Below are 20697 nucleotides of genomic sequence, written 5' to 3' on the forward strand. Positions count from 1 at the left end.
AGGGTGCAAGTAGGGATTTCGAAGGGGTTAGGAAATTCGATGGGTGGTGGGGGAGGGGGAGGCTGTTGGGGGCCGCTGGGGGTAGGGGAGGGGCTGGGGAGAAAGATGACCAACTATTGAGGTGGTCAGGGAAGGTGGTAGTGGGGCGTTGGGGGGGGGGGATGAGGAGAGGAGAGAGAGATATGAGCAGAGGGGGTGGTTTTTTGTTTACCAGTTCATCCGGTCATAACAGGTAAATGGTGTATTTTTGGCGGACCACCCCCAAAGTTGGGGGTATTTAAAAATAATTCATAGTTGGGGTATTAAAAGCGGACCGCCCAAAGTTGGGGGTATTCTGATCCATTTTTCCTATATTTTTCTGTAAATCGAATCTATACAAATCAAATGGTAAAGTATCTTGTGCATTTTATAAAATCTCATGATACCTGGTGAAAAATCCGTGAAAAAATTTTCATGAAAGACCCCGCACTAATATCTTGCATTGTGTTCAAATTTCAAATAACTCAACACACATAGAAGAAAGAAGAAAGAAGAAAGAAAAAAGAAAAAAGAAAAAAGTGAGCCGACGTCAACGTCTTTGAGCACTTGATCGCTGACGGCAAGTGGTCAACACATAAAGTGGAGATCTTCTTCTTCTCGTTCTCTTAGTTCATACTTGATACTTTATACTATTCAACAGAAAAACAAAGCTAGAGAGGAGAGAGAAAATGGAGAACGAAGCAAAGGGCAAGGAAGTCAGAGGTGTTCCCACTCATGGCGGAAGCTACGTCCTATACAACGTTCTCGGCAACCTTTTCGAGGTTTCTTCCAAGTACGCTCCCCCTATTCAACCCGTCGGCCGTGGTGCTTACGGCATTGTTTGGTACTCCCTTTCTCTCTCCTCCCTCTTTACTCTTTACTACTAACTCCTTTTACTTTTTGCCCGAAATCATTTCTTATGACGATTCATCTTAGCGGACCCCAAAAATCATTTCCGGATTAAGGTTTTTTGTTCTTTTTGTTGTTGTTTTCTGTTAATTTGGCTATTTCAATTCTTATTATCAGCAATTGTCTGAGTAAATTTTCAATTCTGATTTCTTATAGTAAAATTAATGGATTCCCGTTTCAATTCGGAGTTGTTTTCTTTTGTATTTTTATTGTTTTGGTGAGTTTAAGCTAGCTTGTTGTATCAGTTTGCGTTTAGTGTACTTCTGCCGATGAAATAGTTGCGCTAAGTTTAGCAAGGTGTTGTTTCTTATTATTGATTGAATTTTATTGTTGTCCAGTAGTAATTAACTTGCTTTCTTCATTCTTGTTAATTTTCTTAGTAATGCAAAACCAAAAAATAAGGAGTTGTGAAATTGCAATGTTTGAATGATTGTTCTGTGATTCTATTACAACGAGCATTAGTAAATAACAAAGACTAGACAAACTGTTGATCCCGCCATTTGGGAGGTTTAAGTATGTGTAGCCTTATTATTGACACTAATCGAGACTTGAAGAGAGGCTAACATACTATGTATAATATGTAGCCTTTCAACTTGTTAGACGAAGACCAGATGATTTTGAATTGAGTTTGAGTTCTTTTATTCTATTCAATGTTCAATATCTTCCATCTAGCAAAGAATTTTTAAATATTTTTCTTATCACCTTATCCACACTGTTAAGCTATTGTGACGAGGTTCATGGGAGGGAAATCTTTTACTTCTGTCATTTAAGATTATAAATTTGCTTTGGTCTAGAAACCTTCATGAAAATATTGAATATGTGAGAGGACTCGAATGAAAGCATCGTTGATTACTCAGGTAATAGAGTTAAGGGTGCTTTCACATCTTCTGGAATGAGGTGCTCTAATGATTTCTGGGATCTCTTTGTTGACTGTAACTCACATGAACCAATGGCTTATCTGTTAATCGTAGAATTAAATTTGAATATAGTTTGAATCCTACATCCCCTGTTTTGACGCCGTTAATTTTTCATTGTAATCAGTTGAGTAATTCATGTATGTACTGGTAGTGAGGAGTGGCAGGTTGTTATGTTACGGCTTTGTAAAGACAAGTGAATTAACAGAGAGCTCGTAAACAAGGTATGACCTTACGATAGCAGCATCCCTTTCCAAAAGTATTATTATTGAATTAACAGAGAGTTCATAAACAAGTATTATTGAAAGAGGAAAAAAGTATTAGTAAGAACATCTTATTATTCAAGGCACTAGTATTTTTAAGTTCCTTGGCCATGAAATTCTTTGAGCAATTTTGATGTTTATAAATTATAAGAGTTTAGATCTGGTCAACTGATTGTGGCTCCAATTTCAAAGTTCTAAGCCATTAAGTCAGAGATTAATTTCACATCACCATACTGTCAATATGTGAAGAAGTTTTAGGACAGCTGGAAGAGTAAGCTGATATGAGAAATCAAGTGGCTTTTAGGAAATCTTCACCCATTTATTAGAGGGATATTGTTCGATATAACCTAGTATTTTAGGTCATTTCTCAATTTGACCCCCACACTTTCATCTCTTCTTTCCTAAGACCTTAATAAGTTGGACGAGAAATGTTAATGATGAAAACAAGATTGATTCTTTTTGAAGTTCTATTACCATGTATGGTTTCTCTTGATTTCTCTTCACCTTGTCTTATCTTCCTCTCTCCCCTATCACCTTCCATCTGTTGAAGTGGCTAACTACAAGCAAAGCTGTCTAGCTCTTTCTGATCATGATAGCCGAAAAGGTGCACTTTATAGCCAATACTCTACGGAAGGATCCTAGGGAAGATCTAAACTTGACTTTACTAAACAAGCGAGAAAAGCCCTTTCTATCTTAAAAGCCTAAAGTCCTTATTGAAAACTAAAGCGCACACTAGAAAGTACTTCGAAAGGCGGCGACACCGGCTCCCACACCATAGCAGTCTGGACGAGGGCCAAAGCTCAGCTTTGGTCCACCATTGGGATACCTCCGAGTCTTTTCACGCCGTAGTATAAAAACCCGAAACACAGATAGGTCTCATCCTACCCCAAGAAGTTCTCATGAGGCCCCTTCACATGCTCTTATACTTGACGTGGCTCCATACTGCATCAAAATTCCACCGGGCATAGAAAAACAACTTGGAGAGATTCAAAAACCAAGCAGGAAGGGATTTCGCTCACCACCTTCAAACCACCATAATCAAAACCATCATTGTTTTCATCTACTTTCTTTGTTTCTTAATACTTGCAACTTATTCTTTTTTGGGGTGTTTCAGAATACTTGTGTGTTGTGTCATTTGTCTTTTTGGTAAATCTTATTATTTGAGCACATAGGCCATGTTTTACTCTCTCTCCCTTCCTCCTTGCCACATAAGCCATTTACAAGTGTTGCAAGATTAAGAAATCGAGCAAGTATAAGAGAGATAGTAAGTCATGGTCAATTGGTCGTGACTACAACCATGATGACCTTACTAACCCAACTACCTACGCCTTATAACCCTTGCCCTTGTGTAACTGCCACACTCTATCTCTCCGCGTCCCTCACTACCTAGCTAATTCTAATGTCTCTTTCCCCCTGTCCATACTCACTAGAGAAACCTCCAACCGAAGTCCTCCTCTTTCACTTGTCTCCTAAAGGAAAAGATACCTCTTTCACTTGTCTTCTAAAGGAAAGTATTTTGGCTGAAATTGATATGGTGTTGATCGATGGTGGTCTGAAGAGAGAGGAGGGGGTTGGGTGGTGGTGGTAATGGTGAATGTGTTGAGAAGAAACAACGAAAGAAGTATTATGGTGATCAAGAGACGGAGAATTCTATGGGCGGAGAGAGAAAAGCAAGGTCGAGACTAGAGAGAGAGAGTCGAGTAAGGGAAACCTGTCAATATTATTAACACTTTTAGCGCTCCAATTTGATGGGGTTTTCTCAGTTGAAGGTATCTTTAGGAGGAGGCGAAAATGTGAGGCTCAAGTGGGTTATATGGTGTATAATTTCCTCTATTATAAGGGGACCTTCAATTTCCTCATCTATACAAGGCATTGGAAGAAAGGAATTATAAGGTTGTCAAGAGGTCTCATGCTAAGGAATGAAGCTCAAATGTCACTTTACGTGGCAGCCTCTTTGTGCATCTCACCTTCTCCGTTTTGCAATGTACACATCTAGACTGAAGTGGCTATTTTCTAACTTTATGAATAACTGTGTTATGGTTTCTTTCTTTTCATGTATGTTCTTTTGGATTAGTTGTTTGTATCTTGCATCATTTGAGGTTCTGCCAAGTAACATGATACAGTACTTTAGTATGAGAATGTGTTTAAAACTGAAGCCTTGAATTAAATGTTTAATTAGTTTACTCTGCAGGATTCCATTTATAGCATTTAGTATTAGAGGAAAATAAAACCAAGTCTTGCATTATGCATGTAGTTCTTCTTGCTTGTAACATTAATTAGAATCTGTTTGGCTTGTTTTCTTTCCTTGATGACAGTTGTGCGCGAAATTCAGAGACAAATGAAGAAGTTGCTATTAAGAAGATTGCAGATGCTTTTAACAATAGAATCGATGCCAAAAGGACTCTGCGGGAAATCAAACTGTTGTGTCATATGGACCATGACAATGTAATTTTAGTAATTGCAAAGTTTCACTAGTTTATTGGGGTAGCATACCATCTATCTTACTTTCTTTTGCTATTTTAGATAGATTCTTTTTTTTAGGGTATTGGCTCATCTTCTTGTCTCTTCCCCACCTTTCCAGTATTGCAGTCATGCTTTCTTTGTAGTTGCTTGGAGGGTAATTCTTGTTGGCGTGGATTTTTTAATGGCAGTTGTTAATGGAAATGCTCAATATTATGCGAAAAAGTTTGTAACTAGAAATTGGTCTTGTCCCAGTACTGTCTGGCTATAAAGCTGATATGCCCGACTGCTGCTAATGCAGGTTATCAAGATAAAGGACATCATACTACCACCTGAAAGAGAAAAGTTCAATGATGTCTACATTGTGTATGAATTAATGGACACTGATCTACATCAAATTATTCGCTCCAACCAGGAACTTACGGAAGATCATTGCCAGGTGATACTTGACTTACTATGCTATGCAAATCCATTTATCGCTGTTTGTAGCTTAGCCTGCCTGGATGAACTCCTTAGTATGTTTCATATGCTGTTCATATAGAAATGGAGAAGAGAATGTCACTACTTGTATAATTAAAAAAAATTATGTTTCTGTCAAAGAGTGGTATGCCTGCTCTTGTGAGTTATTGATGATAAATGTGGTGCCTGAAATTGGTTGGATGAATTAAAACATAATGAATCACAATGTTTTTGGTGTTGTGCCATACACATATCTAGGAAAATAAAGTCAATCAGCTTAGCCATAATTCAATGTGTTGGACTTAGTGAGTGCCTAAAATATCAGCTTATTGAGATCATCAAGTAATCTCACGTATTGATAGGAATCAGAAGATATTCTTAACAAGGAATCTTGGATGTGGTGATCTTATAAAAATGAGAAATTCAGTTGTTTTTAAAACATCATTGATGGCCCAAGATTCATATTTTGACAAATTAGTATAAACCCCTCAATGTTACAAATTTATACACATCAAGGAAATATTACATCCCTTTAAAAGAAAAAAAAAAATCTAATCAGACTTTGAATTATAGGTACTTCTTTTGTTCATATAGTAATTTGTAGGAGCAAGAATTTGCTAATTCTCACAAACTAAAATTATAAACAAATGGAGAAGATTATGCTATGGTCCCAGGAAGATATCTTATTATTTTCTCACACTTTTTATTACAATGAAAAATGATAGTTTTTATAGTTTATAGAACTAATATTACCCGTACACTTTCTTTAGTTAATTCTAAATCTTTTATGGTTGTTTAAATTCAGAAACGTTACAACCACCCTTCTATTAAAAGTTAATAACACATTATTGTAAACTCTCTAAATATAGCTATTCTAAGTTTGATTTTCATCACTCCCCCTCAAACTTGAATAGCGTTCCTATTTTCATCTTCAACGATACCAATCATTTCTTTGAACTTCTCAAATGACTCGGCTTTTAGTGGTTTGGTCATAATATCTGCAACTTGTTCTTCAGAGCTACAAAATTGAAGCTCGACTTCTCCTTCTTTGACGAGTTCTCGGACATAATGATATTTAATATCAATATGCTTACTTCTACCATGAAATACAGGATTGTTAGTTAATGCGATTGCTGACTTATTATCACAAAGTATTGTTGTCGGAGTCTTTTGACCATGCTTCAGTTCTTTTAACATTCTACGAAGCCAAACCGCATGACATGCTCCATTTGTTACTGATATATACTCAGCTTCTGCTGTTGATAGAGCAACCACTTGTTGTTTCTTGGATGACCAAGAAATAACACCATCTCCCAAATAAAAGACATATCCCGAAGTACTCTTACGAGTTTCAATATCACCAGCCCAATCACTATCCGTGTACCCAAATAAATTAAAGTTATCAATATGAGAATAGAGAATTCCATGATTTCGAGTACCACTAAGATATCGTAGAATTCTTTTAGCTGCTTGCAAGTGTGATCGATAAGGTTTCTCCATAAATCGACTTAGAATTTCGACAGCATAAACAATATCTGGTCTTGTAGAAGTTAAGTACCTTAAACTGGCAACCAAACTTCTAAAATAGGTTGGATTTATCATTCCTCCAATTCCTTTCTTTCGAATCTCCAAGCGTTCTGCTATTGGAGTTCTGATAGGAGTAGCTCCATCCATTTTGAATTTTTTAAAAACATCATTAGCATATTTCTTTTGTGAAATAAATATGCCACTTTCAGATTGCTTTACTTCAATCCCAAGGAAATATGACATTAATCCCATGTCAGTCATCTCAAATTGTTGAGTCATTTCCTCCTTGAATTCTATGAACATAGTTTCACAATTTCCTGTGAATATCAAGTCATCAACATATAGACATAGGATAAGTATATCTCCTTTAGCATTTGTCTTAACTAGCTTTCATATGCACGCGATGCGTGTGTTAATTTCAAAATTTGCTATTCTATTAGATACTCCATTCGTACTTTATTTATGATTAAACTTAAATGTGAAAAATTCAACAGTTAGATGAATTTAGATATATTAATTTGCTAATGTAAAAAAAATAAAAAGGTTGTGAGTGATTGTTAACATTAATTTTTTGTGAATGAATATTGAACAGAAAGAACAAAGATAATGAGTTGATTTAACTGGATTAAAGAGTATCAAAGGTAGTGAATGTTCAGACTTTTCATGTGCACGTCATGTATGCCATCTTTTTTTATAAGGTATAAATATTTTGTCCATTTAATTTTTGATTGAAGTATTTGATGCATATACCATTTTAAACTTGTTTTAAATGGCAAGTTGGAATGAGATTTTTACTAAATGATTTGCTTTTGTAATTTTTTTATTCCATTAATTAGATCATTAAGGGTATTTTAGTCACTTTAAAAGAGGACACCACACCTCGTCCCTTGGCTTATATAATAGAGATATAAAGAGTATGTTCATATGGACATTTTTGAAAACCAGTTTGCAATAAATATGCATCAATCCGTGAGTACCATGCACGTGGTGCTTGTTTCAAACCATATAATGCTTTCTTGAGGCGATAGACTTTCTTTTCTTCACCTCTCCTTACAAAACCTGTTGGTTGTTACACATAAACTTCTTCTTGTAGTATACCATTCAAAAAGGCTGATTTTACATCCATTTGATGAACTTTCCACTTATTCTGGGCAGCAAGTGACAATATCATTCGAACAGTGTCCATTCTGGAAACTGGTGCAAAAACTTCAAAGTAATCAATTCCTGGTTTTTGCTTATAGCCTTTTACTACCAATCTAGCTTTGTAACGATCAACTTGTCCATCGGGTCTATATTTGGTCTTGAAAACCCATTTAACACCAATTGGCTTCTTTCCTACGGGTAAAGAAGTCAACTCCCATGTATCATTCTTTTCAATAGAAAGTATTTCTTCTTTCATTGCTTGGATCCATTTCTCACTAGCCGCAACTTCTTCATAAGAGACAGGATCGCAATCAGCAAACAAATAAAAATTCACTACGGTTTCATCATCAATATCATCATCAGTACTAGCATCATCTCTGCTTACAATATAGTCTTTGTATTTGGATGGCATCACACGCTTTCTTAGAGGTAATTCTGTTGGAGAAGGACTTGATGTTGGAGATGTATCTTCTGGTTGTGAATTAGGAGTTGCAGCACTTGATCCTTTAGTGGTCTCAATAAGGGGTGTCTCTTCAATGACATCATTTGTCTGATCCCATTGCCATGCTTCATTTTCAGCAAAAAGAACATCTCTACTGATTATAACATCCTCTTTTATAGGATCATATAGTTTATAGCCCTTTGTAGAAGAACTATAGCCAATAAAAATACATTTTTTACTTTTATCATCAAGCTTCTTTCTCCTTTGATCTGGAACGTGTGCATAAGCAACACAACCAAAAACTCGCAAATGGGATACATCCGGCTTATTTCCACTCCAAGCTTCTTCAGGGGTCACTCCACGAACACTCTTCGTGGGGCATATGTTTAATAAATATGCAGCGCGCAACAGACAACTTCAGCCCATAAAGGCTTTGGCAAAGATTTTGCTTTTAGCATGCTTCTTGCCATCTTAAAAATCGTTCTATTTTTCCTTTCAGCTACACCATTTTGTTGTGGTGTGTAGTTAGCTGTGAGTTGTCGGTGAATGCCTTCCTTTTTACAATAATTGGAGAATTCGTCAGATGTAAATTCTCCACCTCTGTCTGATCTCAATGTCTTAATAGGAACTCCGCTTTGCTTTTCAACAAATGCTTTGAATTCTTTTAATTTCTCAAAAGCTTCAGATTTTTTCTTCAAAAAGTAAATCCAATTCTTTCTACTAAAATCATCGACGAAAAGTAAAAAATACCTCTTCTTGTCGACCGATTCTACCTCGACTGGTCCACATATATCGGTATGGACTAACTCCAGTTGCTTAATAGCACGTCTCGATTTTCCAAAAGGAAAAGGTTCTCGGTGATGCTTTCCGAGCATACAACCTTCACAAAGGTTGTTTGGAGTATCGATTAGAGGTAGACCTGTCACCATTTCCTTTTCGGCTAATAATTTCAAGCCCCGGAAGTTTAGATGACCATAACGCAAATGCCATAACCAATTATGGTCTTTCATCATTGCTTGCAAACTCATAGCAATTTTGGGTTGGAGAGATAAAGGAAACATTCGATTCTTTGTCATTTTCACCTTAGTAATAAGCTTATAATTTTTATCTCTAATCTCACAGACTCCATTGGTGATGCAAATTTTGTGACCCTTTTCTGAAAGTTGTCCTAAGATTAACAAATTCCAGAAAATTCCAGGAACATAAAACACATCAGCAATAGTAACATTTGTTCCATCTTTAGATCGAATGTTGATGTTACCTTTTCCCTCAACGAAAACTTTGCTCTTATTTCCAAAGCTAACTTCTCCTTGGACAGATTCATCCAAATAGGAGAACAAGTGCTTCTTACTTGTCATATGATTGCTACAACCCGTGTCTAGATACCATATGTCATTTGATTCAAAATCTCCACCTTCTTTGTAGGCCAACACCAAATTTTCTTCCACCTTAGCAACATTGGCTCGTTCAGATTGATTATGTAAGTTGGTTTGGCATTCTGGTGCATAGTGTCCGAACCGTTCACACCTGTGACATTGAACCTTTGATTTATCTTGACGTGCGAGGGGAGTCCTTTTTTGATCTCCATTGGGCTTGTTTCCCTGAAATTCTTCTTTATTATAAGAAGAAAAATTACCACTTCTTCCTCGACCACGGCCTCCGCCTCTACCTCGATTGCGTTGGTAACCACCACGATTTGTGACATTTGCTCTACTCTGCAAAGCCTGTTCTGAATTAGAACTTTTACCTCGTTGTCTCATCCTTTGCTCATGTAATGTCAACGAGCTCAACAACCTTTCAATAGACAATTTTGACAAATCGTGTGCTTCTTCGATAGCGGAAACGATACCATCAAAATCACTATTTAGTGATCGTATGACTTTTTGCACAACTCTCTCATCTTCAATATTTTCTCCGTTAATTTTAATTTGATTAACAATTAATTGTACACGGTCAAAGTAGGCGGAAATTGATTCCGAATCATCCATGCATAGTGACTCGAATTTCGCTCGTAATGTTTGCAAACGTATCTGCTTGACACGTTCATCTCCTTTGTAGGAACTCCGTAGAATTTCCCACGCTTCATGTGATGTTTCTACCATAGATATTTTTATAAATACGGGCTCCTCCACTGCTTGGAAAATATGATACAACGTCTTTTGATCTTTTCGGCATGTTTCCAATAAGGTATTCTTGGCATCCTGACTAAGAGCCGCATAAGCGGTTGCCTCAGTAACATTTGTAAAGCCATTCTCCACTATACTCCACATGTCTTCTTGAGAACGAAAAAATACCTTTAATTGGCTTGACCAATTATCATAATTTTTTCCGTGCAACTTAGGGAGTTGAACTTGCATTGTGTTATTTGTTGCTGCTGCCATTAAATAACTAACTTGCAAATTATAAACTGGCTCTGGTGCCAAATGTAGGAGCAAGAATTTGCTAATTCTCACAAACTAAAATTATAAACAAATGGAGAAGATTATGCTATGGTCCCAGGAAGATATCTTATTATTTTCTCACACTTTTTATTACAATGAAAAATGACTGTATTTATAGATTACAGAACTAATATTACCCGTACACTTTCTTTAATTAATTCTAAATCTTTTATGGTTGTTTAAATTCAGAAAAGTTACAACCACCCTTCTATTAAAAGTTAATAACACATTATTGTAAACTCTCTAAATATAGCTATTCTAAGTTTGATTTTCATCATAATTAGTAAACTAGGAATCTATAATCTGAATTCTAACGCCAAATATATTTTGTTTCATTTAAAATGATCAAAGCATTAACCAAACTTGTAAGTGTAAAATCCTTATATATAATCAAATTTTGTCTCAAGGTTATATTTTTAACCTAATCAAAATCATCTTTGCTCGTAATCAGTGATACAAGGAACGAAATTCGATACGAAACGCGGGTTGGAAACGGAAACGGGAAACGCTACTTTGAGTGAATCGGGAACGTTTGGTGTTTAGTTTAATATATATATATATATATATATATATATATATATATATATATATATATATATATATATAATATATATATATATATATATATATATATATAAAATTATATATATATATAAATCTGAAAAAACAGAATTAAAAATGTATTTAAAATTAAAATATTAATTACCATTAATCCAGTCTCAAAATATGATTACATAAAAGAAAAAACAAGAAAAACCTCCATAGCTAGTTCCCAATGATTACTAACTCGTAAAACTAATACTGCTAAAAAATTCTATATTAGTTGCAACTTGCAACCTTGCTAGTTCCCAATGCAACCACACACCTTTTCAAAAAAGAAAGATGAACAGTAAAAAATAAATGATGGGCCCCCAATAAAGCTTCTCAAGTTGTGTTTGTACTTTTGTCTCATATTACACTGTGCATCATCTTGAACCTTTCAGCTTTCCATCATCATTCGTATAATACGGTGATACCTTCAACTTGAATCTGAAAATTCGAAAAAACATAACAAAAATCAAAATTAAGCACATTCAAAATTATGAACACTTGAAGAAGAAAAAGGAAACGCCATGACCACCGTACTGAGACGCGAACCGCAGCGATTTGGGTCGCGTTCGTTCCGCGATTCGGTACGAACGACTCAGGACGCGATTCGGCCGTACGTCCCGCGTTCCTGGTTTCACTGCTCGTAATACTAGACACTTAGACAACCAATTTCGGTCTCTGCCCATTAAACACTAGAAGTTTTATTAAATTTTTAAATTTAAATATCAAGAGAACTGAATAATAAAGATATTCATTGGCAATTTTTTCTCTCTAGGGCCAACTCAAAAATTTGATATGCCATTTAGATTTTCCTCTTGATTGTTGATTCTTGAGCCTATACTATATTTTGTTTCTATATATTGGTTCCTTATCTTGGAGCCCTTGTCAACGCAATTTTTTTTCTTCAATCACATTTTTTTTCCTAATCTCATTAAACAAGGATGGGTATATATATATATATATATATATATATATATATATATATAGAGGCAGGATCACATGAGAATGCTCCTTACATAAGAAATGAGAATAAATCTCAACCACACGATTGGTTTAGAGTTATAACACTTATTCATTAGAGTTATATCCCTCTAAAAAATTTTGAATTCAAAAAAAAATTTGTTTTTTTTTTATTTTTTTTTTCAAATATTTTGTTTTTGGAGTTACATCACTTTTTCATTAGAGTTATATCACTTATTCATAAGAGTTATAGCGTGTAAAATTCATTCTCATTTCTCATATAAGTATGCATTCTCATATGAACTCACTTCTATATATATATATATATATATATATATATATATATATATATATATATATACATTTAGCTTGGACTTTACTTCCCTTGATTGTACCTTGGTGTTTAGCCTTCTAAACTCCTTAGGAAGAAAAAAAGACCCTACATTTTTATCATGTGCCTTAACTTCATGCTAAAAGCATTGATAATGTTATTTGTCTTTTCTTCACTATGTCGAGTCTCAAAATCATAGTTAGTTTTAAACTTTGGACTATTACCTTGTCGCATGTTGAGCTCCTTCAAAGGATAAATTTGGACTCTCATAAAAACTATTATATAAGCTAAGGAGGGAGCAATGGTGCTCCCCTTGGAATTTACTTAAATGCCCCTTTGGCCACCATCAACCCCAATTCCATGCATAAATTTGCCAAAACAAAAATATCAATCAAATCAAATTTAAACCCAATCAACTCATATAAGATTCAATCACATAAACTTGCCAATAAAAAAGATTCAAAATCAAGAACTTACCAAACGTTAATACTACATACAATAACAAAAAAATTACACGGCATAACATCCTCTCAAATCAATTTTTTTCATAACACACTCAATTACAAACACAAACTCCAAACAAAAAAAAAATCAGTTCTCTTCATAGATAGGAGCTTAACGACATTCTCAAATACGGAACTCTGAAATTTGCCGATTCTTTACTGGTAATTAGGTACGCAATTCGTTATTGAAAATAAAATTATGTGTGATGTTCTCTGTTTAGTAAATCTGAAAAATATGTACTATGTTCGAGTAAAATTAAACTCAAATTACAGTAACTCTTACGAATATGTGTTGTATTATATATTTTTCCAAAATAATATTTAACTTAAATTATGGTTTATTTAAAATTTAATTTGAAGATAGTTGAAATTAAAATTAAAATTACATCATAAATGGTCAGAAAAAATGAAATTTTGTCAAAAATGACTTCAATATTTGTGTCCTGGATATAAAAAAATTAGAGACAAAATATGAGAACTCGAATTGTTTTTGTGTCCGTATATTAAAAAGAATTTGAGAAAAAAAAAAATACTTAAACCCATAATAAAATCAAAAAAACAAATTTCGTTAATATAACTTTAATATTCGTACCCAAATATAAAAAAAATGAGATATAATATGTGAACTCGAATTTGGGGAAATCATAAAATACTTAAACCCATATATTAGAATAAAAAATTGTGCCCATAATCGAATTTCAACATAAAATGCAGAGCTTGGGTCATGATCAAGCAAGCTCAGCGATTCATGACGGGCTGAGCGAAAGCCAATTCCATGACCGCCAAAGCCAATTCTGTAACTTGCTTGAGATAATCCTCAACTAATAATCGACGGTCTCAATTGAATACAGAGAGAACAAATCGAGTGTGTGGTTTGAATTGGGGGAAATGATGAAGATGATGTTCAATTGAATAGAGAGAGAAAAATATTGCGTGAAATTCATAAATATGGGTATGGTAATTGGGGGAGTAGTGGTTTGATTTGGGGGAAATGTCGTCGCACGCATCACGTGAATTAAAAGCTAGTACATCTACAAGATAAGTGTCGAGGTAATGCCTTCAGAATTGAAGTGGCAAATACTAATGCAACAAGGTGCAAGTGCATGTGATTATTTATCAGAAAGGATGCATGTGATATTACCTTCCTACACATAGTGAACCATTAGGGAAGGCATCCTCATCAATGAAGTTTTGTATATAAGTCTACTTGAGAGCCTTGAGTTATAGAATTATCTCTAAGTTCTTGTTCCGTTTGGATTCAAAAACTTCCTCATTGGTCTTCGCCTTCATAGGTTGGGTTGTGAGTTGTGTGAGAATTTCTTAACAGTAATAGTCTACATTACCTAGCAATTCCTTAAAGCTGTACTCGTAAAATCTGTTGGCTTTGACAACATTGTACTAACTTCAATTCATCCTGTGAGGAGTTTGTTTATGGACAATGCATGACCTAAAACAAAGTAAAGTTGTATAAGCACAAACGTCAAAAACTTGGCTTACTATTTATGCTCCTTTAAGACTATCGCATTTTCCAAACTCTATATTTGATCAACCTTATTCAAACTCAGATTTTTTGAAATCGAATTTGCATCTAAATTTTATATTCCGGGTTCAGATTATTTTTCATCACTCAAAATTGAGTGTGATTCAGACTATATTATTACTTAAGATCACAAAAATCAGAGATTTAGAAAATAATTATTCTATATTGACTTGATTTGCAATAATGCTAACATAAATATTCTATTTGTATCAAACTATTTATCTATCAGTTGATAAGGTAGTAGTATAATGAGACTCAGGTAGGTTTCAGTTGATAAGGTAGTAGTATAATGAGACTCAGGTAGGTTTCATTGAATAACATAAGCTCAACCTCCTATAGGATTGGATGAGCTTTTCTTTTTTGAGGTTGGATATGACTCAGATCCAATGCAAGCTGAATAGCCATCTCTATTGGGTTGTTTTTCGATGGTAATATATAGTATGTTATTAAGTGACTAATTATTTCAACTTTTTGTTATAAACTAAATAGTAGTCTAATGGTAAGGTTTAGAGAGAAATTATAATATAATTCAATTTTTCATTGATAATCTTATCTTAATATCAGCAATTCACACAACCAGAATTACTTCCATACTATATTTAAGTAACTATTCATCACAAAGAGATCAAGAAGAGAGAGTGAGAAGGAAAGTGCGCACAAATCAAGCGATCATAGTTAGAGCAATCCTCTAATCTTCTTACCTTGAATTCTTTTTTGCTCCTTTCTCTTCGCTTCACCTTTTTCCCTTCAAGGACTTGATCACATCACAAAAGAGAGCTTAGATGCAAGTTAGATGGAGATCTGAGGAGATTGATCATTTCTTCTCTCTTGATGATCTCTACAAAACCTTAATCCATTCTCTTAGAATGCCAATCTTTTCCTTGGGTTTGGTAATTATTGGAAAGGGTATATATTTTGGGGACTAAGTGTCCGACATTTGGAAAAAGAAAGAAAGGGCAAAATCAAATAACTGCATAAGCAGGGGATGAAATCATAATGCATGTATTATCTTGCACGAGCATTCATGTGATGCAAACCAATGTGGATTCACACGGAAACCCATGTGGATCTACTTCTTGTCAATTGATCCCTGCCTAAGCCTCCGTGGAACTAAATCTCGGGCATGAGTCATGACACCATGTTGCGACCGCATTATAAAAGTTTTGAGCTTACTGCCACGACAATAGTTTCCACAATAACCTCAAAACATCCGCATTGCCTGCAAAGTTGGTTATACAATTGTTATCACAAGCTTGATATAATTTTTTCAAATCCCTTTCTGAAACTTTTATCTGTTTTTACAGTTTTAATTCATAGCTAATGAATTTTGTTGGAGTGTATGGTTTTACAGCTCTTTCCTGAGTTTGACAGGATACTGAAAAATTAAAAATATTGGATACGCTTGTGCTGCTTCTGGCTAAGCTAGTCAAAGGATGTCTGACACATGCTTTTATTACCAACTTCCAACGCATTTGTCACTCATTATAGCATCTGTTTGTCATTTTCTTGTAAGTTCAGCATTATAGCTTGGCATTGGTCCCCTGAAGTTGAGGCTGGACTGGGTGGCTGGTTGGGCAGATTAATATTTGTTGCCTCGTCCTTGTGAAAATAATAGTGGCCATCTGTTTTTGCCACATTTAGAGGGGTTTGTACTCCATTCCACAAAGCTCTACCCGCTTTCCATCTTCACCGGTTCCACGAAGTTACTTTTATTTAAGTCCATATTTGATTAACTTTACTTCTCTCATTACCTCCCTTATCCCACCTTGTGGGACCTTGTTGACTCCATGAAACTCCTCCTCCTTCCTAACCATAGAGTATTAAAGGGAGCCACCTGGTTTCTACTTTGTGGAACGGAGTGAATAGTAATTTTACATCATTTATAGGAGTTTGTGGCATGCCTTATTCTTTTCTGTGTTGGAGTTGCTCTTAAGTTGCGTAGTTCACATACGGTGAATGTAAAATGGCAGTTTCAGTTGCCAACAGTTGATGCAATAATAGATTTGTTGTTTTTTGCTAAGGGCACTTTTTGTGGGATCTTTAATGATCAATGGAAATCTTGTTTATTGTCAGAGATGACATTGCCTTTTAAAAGGGCGAATAGTGTGGATAATACTTGATCACTGAATCATCTAATGTAATTGATATAGATAATTAAGTTATGTTGTACTTCCTTCGTTTTTTTTAGTTGCAAGACTTTATTGTTACACTTATCATGTAGAAACCTTAACAGAAAGTTTTGACTAATATATTAGAAAAAATCAAATTTCAGTATCTAACATGTTGGATTTATCTTAATGTATATTTTGAATATATTAACATTTTGTACGTTTGTAATAGATATATAAAAATATGAATGGTCAAACCTGTACTTGGCTGGAGTGAAATTCAAATTATTGAAACTGGAAGAAATTGGAAGGAGTATATGTAATAAATGAGGATAGATTGATAAATTGGTTTATCTATATCTATCTAATATAGGGTGAAGATGTTCTATAGTTTAATGTGCTCTTTTTCTGAACTTCACTCCATTAATTTGGTCTTCATTTTAGGCACAATGATAAATTAGATTTTAAAAACAAAATACAATACTTAACAGCCTCTTTTGTTCCAAATAGAATCGTTCTTTGATTGATAAGGCCATAAGCATGGTTTAAGATCCCAATGACCACATTCAGGGTTTTATTTAACCGTTTCGAAAATCTTAACTACTCTTTCTTGAGGACATTTGCACTTTTACTTTTCTTTTTGCCTTTACAGGCATGTCATAACTGTTATACCAGCTGATATGTTCTGTATGCTCTCATGCTGGATTTTATAACTATGGTGATACTTGTAATCCTCTATGTCAGATGATCGAAACGTGTGTTAAGATTTACTGGATGGAGTTAAAATATTTTTTTTTTTGCCTTGGCAGTACTTCTTATATCAACTCTTACGTGGGCTAAAATATATACACTCAGCAAATGTTCTGCACCGGGATCTGAAACCAAGCAATTTGCTTTTAAATGCTAATTGTGATCTCAAGATATGTGACTTTGGGCTTGCAAGGACAACTGCGGAGACAGATTTTATGACAGAATATGTTGTGACTAGATGGTATCGAGCTCCTGAACTGCTTCTCAATTGTTCAGAATACACTGCAGCGATTGATATGTGGTCAGTTGGTTGCATTATGATGGAGATTATCAAAAGGGAACCCCTTTTTCCTGGCAAGGACTACTTGCAGCAGTTGCAGCTCATAAATGAGGTTTGTTTGTGGACTCGCTCTGTTTCTCAGTATCTGTTATGTGTGAAGATTGCATATAAAATAAGATAGGAAGTTACTCTTGTTCTTTTTGAGGTGATCAAAATGCTTGGATGTATTTTTGGTTCTGTTAGATGTGAGTAGTAGATGCTAGATTTGTTAGGAGGAGTGTATAGTGGGAAGCTTGTAAGTTTTTTATATTGGAATTTTTAAATAAAATAATTTAAAACTATCATTTTTCATTTCAAATATTCTGAAGTGCTGATAATTTATCTGTTTTGCTTAGCACTTGTTAGTAATATACGTGATATTACTGCACCAGTTTCATATGTGTACAAGTATAACTGTATATACTCAGTATTGGACGGTATACTTTCTAGATGAAATTTCGCGGAAGTATATTCTGGAACAAATGTCAACTAGCATATACTTCCTCCATTTTTCATCTATTGCAACAATGGGGTTGGGCACGGTTATTAAGGAAATAAAAAATAGCAAGGTAAAGCAAGGCTAATATTGTCAACTAATTAGTTGGGTATTTAATGATAGTTTTAGTAAGGTAAAGCAAGGGTAACATTGTCAACTAAAGTTAATTTTTTTAACCAAAAATAGCATTGTTGCAATAGATATGAAATACCATAAATAGTCATTGTTGCAATAGATAAAGAACAGAGGAAGTAGATCGTAGGGCAACTTTCTGAGTGACTGTAATATGCATAAATCTCCCAATATTTGATGTCTGAATTTATTTGTAACATTTTTATATCAGCTGCTAGGCTCTCCTGAAGATTCTGACCTTGGATTTCTGAGAAGTGACAATGCTAAAAGGTATGTGAAACAGCTGCCACATTTTCCAAAACAGCCGTTTGCACAGAAATTCCCAAATGTGTCTCCTTTGGTGCTTGATCTTGCTGAAAAGATGCTTGTATTTGATCCCAGCAAGCGAATTACAGGTGTGCTAGTAATGCTTTGCAAAGTGTCAGTAGGTCTCAGATGTTTTTTCTTCGCATGCTCTAAATGGATTTATATATCTGTGAACTTACAGTTGATGATGCATTGAATCACCCTTATTTATTAAGCCTCCATGAAATCAACGAGGAGCCTACCTGCCCAAAACCTTTTCAGTTTGATTTTGAGCAATCATCCTTGGACGAGGAGGATATAAAGGAGCTTATATGGCGGGAGGCCCTGAAGTTCAATCCAAGATAAGATGATTAAGACACTTGGTGATTATATGTCTGATGGAATTCAATCATCTAACTCAGATGTCTGATGAAAGATGTTCGGCTGCTTCAGCTTTGACTAGATATATGTAATGCATTTGATCTAGTTTTGAGGTGAGGTTTTGAGGAATTGAGTTTGCATTTTATTTCTTTGGGTTGAGTGGATGTGCATATGACTCTGGAGGGTCATAAATCAGGTCTGAGGTCTCAGTTAACCTTGGAATGGTAATAAACATTATTGGTATATTCTATTTAGAGGATTCAATAGGAAGGGAATTAGAGTGGTACTAATTCCTATAGGGTTTTTACTAGAGCCTTGAGTCACCAACTCGACAGGTGAATCGAAACTCAGATAAGCTTCTTATGAACCAAATATAGGGACCATAGAAGCGAATGGCTATTCGTCAGGAAGTGTTCGAAGTCCTTGTGTAATGTGATAATTGTTATGTGATGCTTGAAGTTTGTAACGTGTATGATATTCATTTTGAGTATATAAAAGGAAGTAGGTAAGAGGCATTGTTTTTACTCTCTTGTACTTCCACGCTTCCATCTAATTGATGAACTGAAGCAGTACGTTCAGTTCCAAAAAGTTTGATCATGATTAAAAATTGTGGAAATATATATATTTGCTCCCCACTTTTCAAAGTAGTTTGAATACATTCCTTATATGCTTGTCTCACATTAGTTTAAAAATTTTCATTATCATATTATAGGAACCGAACTTGATTCATTAAACTCGTACTTGACCTAACCCGTTGTTGACTTGACCCATGAAACATGTACTCGTCCTAACCTGAAATTTCATGCATATAAGACGGACTCGTACTTGAATGGACTTGACCCAACCCGACGTGATCGAAATATGACACGACTTGTATGACACGTTTCCCACTCGAATATGATTAGAGAGTATGGTAAATAATTGTAGTTCTTCCATGTGTCAAAGAATGGAGGGGCTCCTTGTTTAAGGAGCCAATATCTCCGCGTTCAACAGAAAGAAAAAAAACTTGAACTATATCAGTGGTCGGTTTTTAAAAGGTATTATAGCTTAAGAAACTTAAAGGAAGTTTGTTTGAGTTTTCGACTAATTTTTGTAAATTTTTTTTTTTTTATATCGAATAATCATATCTTATACCGCTACTTTGATAGCTAATAGCTACACACCAACCAACTACTCTCACAAGTTCACAACTAAAAGTTAATACCCTTAATAAGTCCTCTATACGGAAGAGATCATAACCACTAGAGTTGTTCATGGACGGGACGACCCGCTAAAGTTGCGGGCTTGGACAACAAACTTTGATTTTTTTTTCTAAATGGGCGGGCCAAGCCCAGCCCGCTAATGTTAATGGGCAGATATGAACAAACTCAAATATATCGTGGGCAAGCCCGCCCAACCCTTTTATCATAATATCTATTTTCTATGAAATTTAATTTTTTGATCTTACTAATTTATTGTTGATTAATCTTTCCGAATAAATAGTTTATTTGTACTAATATAGCTTTGGTAACACATAATTATTTTTATTCTTACCTTGTTACGAAAATTTGTCGTCCTCTAACATTGTTGTTACGAAAATTTCTAACTCTCTCTTTATCTTGCATTGTGATAATCAACTTTTTTTCTATTTTAACCAAAATTATGTTTTAATCTATAGATATTAAAGGAAATCAACTAGACTTATTTTGCCCATCCGTTTATTAGGGCGGGTCATGAACAAGTAGTTAA

The 20697-nt window shown here is 34.8% G+C and overlaps 1 protein-coding gene across 2 annotated transcripts; it reads left to right on the forward strand.

Annotated features, from left to right (window-relative positions):
- Positions 1-436: 436 nt before the first annotated feature.
- On the forward strand, positions 437-19493 carry LOC104903118 (mitogen-activated protein kinase homolog NTF6). Of its 2 annotated transcripts, none has more exons than XM_010691111.4 (6): positions 437-862; positions 4420-4549; positions 4866-5003; positions 17416-17748; positions 18515-18698; positions 18791-19493. In XM_010691111.4, the coding sequence occupies exons 1-6, from the start codon at positions 708-710 to the stop codon at positions 18952-18954; spliced, it is 1104 nt and encodes a 367-aa protein (XP_010689413.1). In that variant the 5' UTR covers positions 437-707; the 3' UTR covers positions 18955-19493. The 2 variants fall into 2 exon arrangements, with proteins under 2 accessions (XP_010689413.1, XP_048492896.1); XM_048636939.2 differs by having other exon boundaries at positions 841-983.
- The last annotated feature ends 1204 nt before the right edge of the window (positions 19494-20697 follow it).

This window comes from Beta vulgaris, chromosome 9 (assembly GCF_026745355.1).
Source record: "Beta vulgaris subsp. vulgaris cultivar EL10 chromosome 9, EL10.2, whole genome shotgun sequence".
Taxonomy (NCBI): domain Eukaryota; kingdom Viridiplantae; phylum Streptophyta; class Magnoliopsida; order Caryophyllales; family Amaranthaceae; genus Beta; species Beta vulgaris.

Excerpts from the sequence above, each read along its gene's own strand:
- LOC104903118 (XM_010691111.4), top strand. The coding sequence starts at position 708 with ATGGAGAACGAAGCAAAGGGCAAGGAAGTCAGAGGTGTTCCCACTCAT. Across the intron at positions 4,550-4,865 it reads GTCATATGGACCATGACAAT|GTTATCAAGATAAAGGACAT; the intron begins GTAATTTTAGTA and ends CTGCTAATGCAG. Across the intron at positions 5,004-17,415 it reads TTACGGAAGATCATTGCCAG|TACTTCTTATATCAACTCTT; the intron begins GTGATACTTGAC and ends TTGCCTTGGCAG.